Source organism: Monodelphis domestica, chromosome 1 (genome assembly GCF_027887165.1).
Source record: "Monodelphis domestica isolate mMonDom1 chromosome 1, mMonDom1.pri, whole genome shotgun sequence".
NCBI lineage: Eukaryota > Metazoa > Chordata > Mammalia > Didelphimorphia > Didelphidae > Monodelphis > Monodelphis domestica.
In genome coordinates this window covers 379,520,163-379,531,525 of record NC_077227.1, presented here as the reverse complement: position 1 = coordinate 379,531,525, position 11,363 = coordinate 379,520,163, and the positions used below count along the sequence as shown (strand labels likewise).

The following is an 11,363-nucleotide window of genomic DNA, read 5'->3' as shown; positions in this document are numbered from 1 at the left end:
CCTTAGAGTTTTTACTAAGAAGGAAAGTAAGGGTTAAAAAAAGAAAAAGAAAAAGCTTTTCATAGAAGGAAAAGAAATATGAATTGAACTATATTAGAATAATATAAGAATAAGTGGTGGCTTTTGTAGTCTGCCCTATCATCAAGGGGTCCATCGACTTCAACAGACTGACAAAGGAGTCCAGGATACAAAAAGGGGATCTATATCTAGACCTACAAGGGACCTCAGAAACCTTCAAATTCAATACTCAAATTTTACAGATGAGGAAACTGAAGCTGAGGGACAGAGTGATTGATCAAAAGCCACAAGGTAATAATTATAAAAAGTAAGATTTGAACTCAAGAACCAGAGCTTCTGAGAGGATTTGTACTGATATTCTCTGTAATCTAATCTCTCCTGAACTTTGAAATCTGTTATCATGATTGTCTCAGCAGACGTGTGATACAACATACTGATTAATTGTTGGAATGTGAAAGATGAGGTCATGCCACGCTTGCTGGGGGTTTTACTGTGATAGTGCCTTTGCTTCCTCATGGGTCTTCTCAGCCTAACTCACAAAGAGTAAACATCATGACACAGCAACATACGGTGCTTGGGTCTTCTAGTGCCACCCTGACTTTTGTGCATGGTGGAAAAAACTGCTTCACATTTTCTGGAAGGCCAAGTGTTTAGACATCAAGTGATATTAGGCAATTACTAAGTCGAGGTAGTTTGGGGAGAGGCTGAGACAATACAGTTAAGAACAGAATAGTGTTCTGTTTCATGAACATACTAGCGTTCTTATAGTCGGAAATATCAAAGTATAACTTTGTTCCAATACATCTGAATTAAAAAAAAAACAAACCCTTAACTTTCTGTCTTAGAATCAATACTAAGTATTAGTTTGAAGGCAGAATAGTGGGAAGGGCTAGGCAATGGGGCTTAAGTGACTTGCCCAGGATCACACAGCTAGGAAGTGTCTGAAGGTAGATTTGAACCCAGGACCTACCCATCTAGGCCTGGTTTTCTATCCACTGAGCTACCCAGCCACCTCCTGGCTTGACCATTTTAAAGAGGGATGGAGATACATTCTGCTATAGGAACAAAGTCTGCAGATGGGCTAATAAAAAGTAGAGAAAATCAGAGAAAACCACAGGATAGACTACAAAAGCCATCAGTTACTCATATTATTCTAATATAGTTCAATTCATACTTATTTTCCTTCCATATCAAGTTTTTTCCTTTTTTTTAAACCCTTTCATTTTTTAATAACAATTCTAAGACAGAAGGACAAGGGCTAAGCAAATGGAGTTAAGTCATTTACCCAGAGTCACCTAGTTAGGAGGTATGAGGTCAGATCTGAACCCATGTTCTCCCAACTCCAGGTCTGGCACTCTTTCCATTCATTGTGCCACCTAGCTGCTCCTCTTCCATGTTAAGTTATGAAACCTTTCAGGGGTCATTGTCTATATACAGATACACTGTTAGTAGATCTGTAAATCCATCCACCTATTCTAGAAAGCAATTTAGAATTATGCTGAAAGTGTTTAAAGTGCCCATACCTGATCTATGGATACCACTGCTAGGCAGAAAATACAAGGACAGACAGAAAGCTGAATATACAGCAAAATATTCAGAGGAACACTTTTCGTAGTAGCAAGGAATTGTAAATAAAGAAGATATTCATCAATTAGACAAAGTCTGAACATTTTGTTATAGGAGTGTAATGGAATATTATTTTGTCATAAGGCACCATGAATATGAAGAATTCAGAAAAAGATAGGTGACTCATGTATTGATGCAGGAGGAAGTAAACAGAATCAGAACCAGGGAAACTCTCTCTCCCTCCCTCCTTGTCTCCCTCCTTCCCTCCCTCCTTCCCTCCCTCCCTCCTTTCCCCCCCTCTGTCTCTCCCTCTCCATATATATATATATATATATATATATATATATATATATATATATATATATATATATATATATATATATATATATACATATATATATATAAAGACTATAATATAAATGGAAAGAACATAAAAAAATTAATTGAATGTTTTCTAATGACCAAACTTGTTCCTGAAGAATTGATTTAAAAATATGTCTTTCTCACTTTTTTGCAAAAGTGGGGGACTATGGGTATAAAAGATTGCATATATTGTCAGACTCCAGTGATTTGTTGGGTTTTTTTTTTTTAAACCCTTACCTTATCTCCCATCTCTAGGCCTGGCTCTCAATCCACTGAGCTACCCAGTTTCCCCCTTGTTGGTTAATTTTTGATGAATTGCTTTTCCTTTTTTTTTTTTAAGTTTGTTACAAGGGATAACTGGGTTAACTATACTGGGCACCAGAGAGGTGAGGGAGACATTTGGGAATGAAGGTAACAAAAAAACAAAGGATCAATAAAAATTTAAAATTTGGGAAAGAATGTGGAGATTTTTTATAACCAGGAGAGAAAGAAGACAATAGACTCTTGGGCTATTTAGGTTCAGACTTAAGGGTTGTATGTACTATGCTTGGGTTACCACAGGTTCATGGTTTGGCCTTTAGCTTTTCAGGGTTCAGAAATTTGTTTTTATCAGTTTACCCAGAATACCAGGCTCTGGAACATGGACTCAAGTTCCTCCAAAGTCACAAGATGGATCTGACTAACTTTGTCTGATAAATCTCAGTAGTTTAAACTATTTCCTCTGTGACATGACTCGAAATTCACTTCTTCAAGTCCAAGCTCTCTCCTGAACCTATACTTCCAAATGTTTATTGGGTACTAAAACCTGGATGTCTTGCTTGCCGATCAACTGGGTTTTTATACCCACAACTGTTCCTTTCTCTCCACTGACACAGTTACTACTCCAATTTAGACCCTTATCATCTTTTACCCCAATACACAATAGCCCCTCCTTAATTGACCTTACTGCCTCAAGTTTCTCTCTTCCCTACTCTATCCTCCTCCTTGATTTTCCTAAAGCCTCAGTCTGACCAAGTCACCCACCTGCTCAATAAATGCCCAAGGCTCTCTATTGCCTCCAGGATAAAATATATTCTTTTTTGTTTGGCATTTTTAAGTTCTCAACAATCAAGCTTCAACTTATATTTCTAACTTTATTATACCTTATACCTCTTCATAAATCTTTGGTTGAGTCAAAATGGCTCTCTTGCCTAGCATCCTATCTCCATTTTCTAAGTCTATGTCCTGACTGTCCTCCAGGCTTGGAATGTAATCCCTTTTTGCCTCTACCTCTTATAAGCACCAGAAGCAGAGATTGTTTCAGTTTTTTTATTTTTTGATCCCTAGTGCCTAGTGCAACAATGCCTGACACAGAGTGGGCTCCTAAAATCCCTAGTTTAATTTGAAGCTGATACCAAATGTCACTTTCTACCTGTAGCCTTTCTTGGTTCCATGCCTCCCTATTACCTGGACCCTTCAATCAATCTGTATTTATTTTGCATATACTATATATGTATTTGTTGATTCTTCTGATAGGATATAAACCTGAAGTCAGGGAATGCGTCATTTTTGTTTCAATATTTCACAGTACCAAGGATACAGAAGGCATTTAATAAATCACTTGATGTGATTGAATAGGTTTCAATATTTTGAGAAATCTTGGTTTAATATTCTGTGACATAGCAATCTGAAGATTTGGTTTTAAAGTTCAGTTTATTTTGATAATTGGTTTTAATGGCTGTCATTGTAGAAAAAGACATCTCACAAAATCATCAATACAAATAGAAGAAATATATCGTTCTGAAACATATGGCTCTTTTTACTAAATCATGATACTTCCTTCCCTCCTTTCAATCTCAGACATCAAATGTTGAAATTTGACAAATAAATTTCCATCTGATGTTGAGAAGTCATAAGGTCTCTGGATTTGATGGATGATTGTTCCAAATGGAGGAAATGGGTGCAGGGCAGAGCAGAGGTAATGGCAAGATGCTTAGGGGAAGGTTCTGGTTTCATAGTGGTGGGTAGACTTTTTAAATTTGCTTATAAGGAGTCCAATGGACTTGGGAGTAGGATCATAGATGTAAAAGAGATTTGTGCTTGACTACTTAAATCCTAGCTAGGGGGCACAGTAGATAGAGTGCCAGGTGTGGAATCAAAGTTTAAATCTGACTTTAGACACTTATTAGCTGTATGACTCCAGGAAAATCACTTCACTCTGTTTACCTCAGTTTCCTCATTTGTAAAATGAGCTGGAGAAGGAAATGGCAAACCACTCCTGTATCTTTGCCAAGAAAGCCCCAAATGGGGGCAAGAAGAGTTGGATATGACTAAAAAACAACTTCAGCCCCAGGCCCAATGACAATAGTAACTGCCAAGGCCTCCTGCCTTTTGCTAGATGCTGCTATTACTACTACTATTAGCTTCTCATCCTGCTCCTGCTTCCTTTGCTGCCACAGTCTGGTCTGCTCTTTTCACATTTTCCTGGCTGTAGTTCCTCTAGGTTCTAATATGAGCCTCCCTCGTTCTTCTAAGGGTGACAGAGAGAGAGAGAAGAATCCAGGTAGAAAGCAAGTGAGACCAAACACACACTGCCACTATGTTCTTTCCTCTTTTTCTTTTCCTTTTTTAAACCCTTACATTCTGTTTTAGCATCAACACTATGTATTGGTTTTATGGCAGAAGAAAAGTAAAGGCTAGGTAATGGGGGTTAAGCGACTTGCCTAGGGTCACACAGCTAGGAAGTATCTTGGGCTAGCTTTGAACCCAGGACCTCCTGTCTCTGGGCCTTGCTCTCAATCCACTGAGCCACCCAATTGCCTCCTCATTATGTTACTTTTTTAATATTACTGAAGCTTGGATCCTACTTGCTTCTAAAAGATATGTAACAATATTAAAGGTATAATGACTTAAAAATACATTATTTCAACATTCATTGAGCACTTGCTATGTATAAGGCACTGAATTGGATATTCTTTTCTACGTGAGTCAGTCAGTCAGTAAGAATTTATAAAACATCTTCTCTGTGCCAAGCATTGTACTAAACACTGGCAAAAGCATTTGCTTAAAACTACAAAAGGCAAAAGAGTATTTTTGATCTTGAGAGGTTCCATGTATATGTGTGTGTATAAAAATGTATAGAAATCATGAAATAATAGAATTTTATTTTATTTTAAACCTTTACTTTCTGTCTTAGTAACAACTCTAAGACAGAAGAGCAAGGGCTAGACAAATAGGGCTAAAATGTCTTGCCCAGAGTCACACAGGGAAGAAATGTCAGATGCCACATTTGAACTGAGGTCTTCTGAACTCCAGGCCTGGCTCTCCATCCATTTAGCTACCTAGCTGCCAGAACTAGTTAAATTTTAAAGCTGAAAGGAACTTAGAGGCCTAGTCTAACCTCTTTGGGATAGGTATGTTAAGTAGAAAAAACTAAGCATTTCAGAGAATATACAAAATATTTTATGTTACAGATGAAAAGTGATTATACCAGAATAATGCCTAAAACCTAGCCCGTATTAGCTTGTGGATCTCAGTCATGAAGATCTGTGTTCAAGCCTGATCTCTGACTTCTCCGAGTTGTATGACCCTGGACAAATCATTTGACTTCTCAATGCCCCCAGGCAACCAAAAGTTATGGAATAGTAACTGCAGCAGTTTTGGTGCATTATGTTCCCAACTCTCCTCACCAGGAGTTCTCCAGGCCATCTTTCACATCTTTTAGTTCAACTACCTCATTTTTCTAAAGGAAAGTCACCTTATGGTTTCCATGTCAGTCACAGTTAAACTAGAATTTGAATCTGGGTCTCCAATTCCTAATTGGTTCTTCTTTCTACTATACTTACAGCCTTTATCTAAGGCCATTTGAATTGTTCTTCCTCACTACTGGTAGCTCACAAGAGTATTAACAGAATGGAGATGATAATATTTGTACTTGTTTAGGTCCTGTGAGTCATGACCTGGATCTGGCTGAACAATGGAGGCTTTGACCATGGTATTCAACTGATCTAAGAATTTTTAGCACATAAAGAATCCTCTGTCATGTAGTTTTTCATAGAACAACTATGAATTCATTTCAACAAATATTTCTAGAGTGTCTACAATGTGTATCCTCAAGGAACCTACCTACAGCCTCCTGGGTGTGTGTGTGTGGGATAAACCCATATAGAATTATAGTACAAAATAGAGCTTTGTACACCTTTTTACAAACTATCTTGGTCTTTGAGAATTCAAAGTAGGAAGAGAAGACTTTTGGCAAACTCATAATAAAAGCTTTTATAATGATAATGATGTCTATTATAATACCTTTAAAATACTGAAAACAATAGAACTATAAACAAACAATGATTTCTGAAGAGTTTTCTTTCTTTTCTTTCCCAAGTATTATATCATGCTGGCATCAAGGACTTTTCTCCTTAATATGAGCAATAACTGGACTGAAAATAAATTTGAGAAAATTCCAACCTGAGATTTGTGCCCTGAACCTTTAGAAAAGAAACCAATCTGGGAGTTTCAATCTACGTGGGCACATCTGAACTTATTTTGACATAAGAAGTTGTATCCTGATGACTTAGCATTCAGTAAAAAAATGACAGTGGCCCGTTTGTGAAATCCCCAAAGAACAGTGGGGGAAGAAACCACAAAATGTTCTTCAAGTCCTGGGCACTAAGAGGCACTGTGTTGTAATATTTACATACTGACTTAGTCCAGTAATACAAATTGCAGAAGTATGAACATATAATCAAAATGGAACTAGAGGGGCTCCGAGGAGCCGGAATAGGGGACAAGTGGCAATTTTCTAAAAAAAAAAAAAATTAAATGACACTGTTAAAGGGAACTTGCGGAAATACTCGTCAACCTGTGCCTCATTAAAAGAAAAAAAAAGTCTGAACATACAATCCACTTTCGATTATTATAGGATCTAAGTGTCTCTAGGAAATGCGCCCCCAAGACGTTGGCCTAAGAGGCTGCGAAAGCTGGTTTAAAAAAACCACCCGCCTTTCGGTGTCCAATGAGAGGCCAGCCGGTCCTCTCTTGTCCTAGAGGCGGGTTCTTGTCACTTAACTGCCTCCCCTAGCACAAAGAAGCTTCCTTCCTGATCCCATTCAAGAGCAAAGAGCCCAGTTCCTAGGACCTAGATTCGCAACCCCGATAGTTGATTCGAGATCTAGACGTACTTTTGAAATGAATGCGTTTTCTGGCAGCAAAATTGTATATTTCCGTATATTAATCACCGTCGTTTCTTGTTACATTGAAACCAAGTTCCGAATGGTTCCAAGAGGACCCAATAAGAGATTTAACACTTGGAAAGGACCTTCGGGTACTAGTTCTTACCCCCTGCATTTTATAGGTTAGAAACTGAGGACCATAGGAAGGAATATCTTGCTCAATGTCACTACTAAAAATCAGAGCCTGGACTGGAACCAAGATTCGGGTTCCGAATCCAGCGCTCCTTCCTCTGTACCCTCTCAAGACTCCCGAAGGTAAAAGTGAGCTGGTTCTCAGGGAGCGTATTCTTAGCTCTTCCTTAGGTACATCACATACCCTTTAATCAGCTCTTGGCAGACCTGAGAGCAGCTTCCCTTCCTCCGTCCCCTCTTCCCCCCAACTACCCCCACCACCCCAGCAGTTGCAGGCTCCAGTACCTGGTTTCCTGCCCGAAAAGCAGGATGGGGCGGATAGGGGGAGGGGACAGGAGGTGGGGAGGGAGGCCCGGCTGGTGATCTGGCGCCGTGTTTGCATTGAGTTGTCTTTGCTGTTAAGGCGATGACGTCTTCGCTTCTGGCACCAGGAGGGCTGAGCTCGGGCCTGGCCGGTGACGTCACCTACCAACCACGTGACCTAGCCCCATTCAAACAAACAAACACACACACACACACACACAGAGGAAAAAAAAGTTCCGGGTTGGACTATATAAAGCAGCTCGTCCAACGTGCGCCTTGCAGAAAGCGCTTTGAGAGTCAAGCTGTCTGGTAATAACTGAATAGAAAAGAAAGCAGGAAGAAAGAAGGAAAGGAAGAAGAAATACTCAACTGGGACGCTTTCCCCCCTTCTTTTATCTTCTACGAATACAAAAATCTCAAGGAAGCTTGTTTTGAGCCACGGAATACGCGGTATACCCTGAGTCTAAGGGTGTTGCGTTTTCCCTAGGAATATAAGAAAAAACAAGAAAGACACCAGCCCTTTTGGAGAGAAACAAAGAACTTTCCCGGAGCCAGGGAAGGCAGCCCTGGAGCGCGAGCAAACCTGAGAGGATTTCCATTCTCTCTCATTCCTCTAACCCCAAAGAAAGGAGAGAATTTAAAACCAGCCCTCCAGACCCCTTTTTTGTTTGCCTGTTTCGTGATTTCTTACTCTTGAGCGGGAGCCGACTCGGCTCTCTCCTGTATTCCCCAACTCCCAATTTTTGCCCCCGTTAGCACACTGGGGGGGCTCCCTCGAGCAATGGTCAATATGGAAATCTGCGCCCTGGACTGCGAGAGCTTAAGAGCGCTGCTGCAGGAGCGGGCGGCTCAGTGTCTAGTTCTGGACTGCCGCTCTTTCTTCTCCTTCAACTCTTCGCACATCCTGGGTTCCTTTAATGTACGCTTTAGCACCATCGTCAAGAGGCGCGCCAAGGGCGCCATGGGACTGGAGCACATCGTCCCTAACGAGGAGCTGCGAAGCCGCTTGCTGGCTGGCCTCTACCACGCAGTGGTGCTACTGGACGAGCGAAGCTCGGAGCTGGAGCTGTCGAAGAGGGACAGCACTCTCGTGCTGGCCGCCAGCGCCCTGTGTAGGGAGGCTCGGGCAGCGCGCATCTGCTTTCTCAAAGGTACGAATCATTTCAGCCTGCCACTGTCCATATTTGTAACACTGATACAGGAGAAAGGGGGAACCCTTAAAGGGCTCTCTGAAACACCTCTCTAACGAAGCCTTTTGCCTCAAATACTCCTGGCCCTTATTCTCGACAAAATTGGAAATCCTGTCCTCAAAGAGATCCCATAGCCACCTTTTTTAAAAACAAAAACTCTGAGAGATGCGGTGCAATAGAGGATCGCTGAGAGGCGAATTAGAATTTTCTTTGCCTCCTGTGTTCGGGTTGGGGGAAAAGAAGAGGAACTGAACGAAATACGAAGTAGTCAGAGAGCTAATGGGGGAAATGTCTTATTTTGTATTTTCAGGAGGATACGAAGCCTTCTCTTCTGCCTGCTCAGAATTGTGCAGCAAGCAGTCTACACCCATGGGTCTGAGCCTACCTCTGAACTCCAGCGTCCCCGGCAGCGCAGAATCAGGGTGCAGCTCCTGTGGCACACCGCTATACGACCAGGTCAGTATAATGGGTGAGGGTGAAAAGAAGTCAGCTGGCAACGAGCTCAATTTTTATTGAAAAGGAACACAGAGAATTACCTGGATTGGCCACCAGATCCCCCCTAACCCCCTTCAGGGTTAAGTAAATTGAGATACATAGGGTATTAGATAATCCAAGATGTTGACCAGCCTCTAAGACAATGCAAAAAATTGCAGTTTTACAGTGATACAAAATGATTAATCAAATTCACCCCAACCCCCCACTACTCAGTGAAACTGCCTGGTATTAAATTAGCTCACTTCATCCTTCAGTAATTGTACTTTCTCTTCTAACTAAGAAAATCAGGGATCAGAAAGATTTGAATGTTTTGCACATATTTTCACATGGGATCATGAGTGACCATGTTTAAAAAATTGTTTTATTTCAGGGTGGTCCAGTGGAGATCCTTCCTTTTCTGTACTTGGGCAGTGCATATCATGCATCCAGGAAAGATATGCTGGATGCTCTGGGGATCACAGCCTTGATCAATGTCTCTGCAAATTGCCCAAACCACTTTGAGGATCACTACCAGTACAAAAGCATCCCTGTGGAGGACAATCACAAGGCTGATATAAGCTCCTGGTTCAATGAAGCAATTGACTTCATAGGTAAATAATCATTATCAATGGGTTTTTTCTTCATACCTTGGGTTTGGGTTATTCTGGGAAGAAAAAACCCAGTATAAAAGTGATACTTTTTGGGTAAACAGTTGTCCATTGTATGTATTCCAGACTCTATAAAGAATGCAGGAGGAAGGGTGTTCGTTCACTGTCAGGCTGGTATTTCCCGATCAGCCACCATCTGCCTAGCTTACCTCATGAGGACCAATCGGGTCAAACTGGATGAGGCCTTTGAATTTGTGAAGCAAAGAAGAAGCATCATCTCCCCCAACTTCAGCTTTATGGGTCAGTTATTACAGTTCGAGTCCCAAGTCCTAGCTCCTCACTGTTCAGCAGAAGCGGGAAGTCCTGCCATGGCTGTGCTTGACCGAGGAACCTCCACAACCACAGTCTTTAATTTCCCTGTCTCCATCCCTGTCCATTCTTCCTCTAACACTTTGAACTACCTTCAGAGTCCAATGACCACTTCCCCAAGCTGCTGAAAGACTCAGGGAAGTTACTTGAGAACCACATGAGGAACTTGAGGCTCCCTCCTACTGTCTAAAACAAAGTGCAATAACTCTGGGGGATAATGTCTCAGCTTGGTTATAATGTCATCTGGGTTCAACTCTTTCCTGAACTCCTCCGCACTTGAGAACAACATGGGTGAACTGGACTGAATTGACTCTAAAGTTCATTTGTGCTCAATTCTGAAGTGTGTCTTGGACCAATGTCTATGTGGTACATCAGGTTCCTTTGATGGAGAGAAGCAAAAGAAAGACTCTCATAGCTCACTTGGTGGGATGATCTTAATTTAATGGCTTCTCTTCTTAGAACTTGAGTCTTGTGCTTGACAAACCTACCAGTATTACCATTTCTGGACACTTAGCCAGCTGAAGAGGCTGTTCCCTGTTGACATTTATATATATATATATTTACATATATATATATGTACACACACACATATACACATTTATACAATGCAAAAGGTCCCATTATTTATTTGTATCGATGTGTTCAGCTTTCACAAACCTCAGATTCCACTTCTAGAAAAACCAAATACCTCAATTGTTTTTTTTTTGAGTACTGTAATCTTGTAAATATTATCCTTAAACATTTGTTCTCTTAGCACTGACGGAAAAGCACCAGGTGAGAGTGCTTTTTTTGAGTTGCCAAGGTTGGTTGTATGTTTGCTGATTATTTATGACCTGAAATAATATATTTCTTCTTCTGAGAAGACATTTTGTTACGTAACAATGACTTTTTTATACAAGCAGAATAAATTATGACATTTCTATTGAAATTTAACTCTGCTCGAAACTTTTCTTTTTCTCTCCAAAGATCCTTCATTATACTATCCCCAGTGAAATATAACAAAAAACTTAAAGCAGTTACCTGCCCTGAGGGTTATTTTTTGGGGGAAAGGGGGCTAAGATGCATGAGTTTCTGTAACTTTAGGGCAAATTTTATTTTAACATCTGCAGTCACAAATGAAGTGCAAAATGAGA

At 40.6% G+C, this 11,363-nt stretch overlaps 1 protein-coding gene across 1 annotated transcript; it reads left to right on the top strand.

The window, feature by feature from the left end:
* The first annotated feature begins 7,758 nt into the window (after nucleotides 1-7,758).
* On the top strand, nucleotides 7,759-11,158 carry DUSP1 (dual specificity phosphatase 1). Its single transcript, XM_001380535.5, has 4 exons — nucleotides 7,759-8,740; nucleotides 9,090-9,235; nucleotides 9,645-9,864; nucleotides 9,988-11,158. The coding sequence occupies exons 1-4, from the start codon at nucleotides 8,371-8,373 to the stop codon at nucleotides 10,356-10,358; spliced, it is 1,107 nt and encodes a 368-aa protein (XP_001380572.3). The 5' UTR covers nucleotides 7,759-8,370; the 3' UTR covers nucleotides 10,359-11,158.
* Nucleotides 11,159-11,363: the final 205 nt, after the last annotated feature.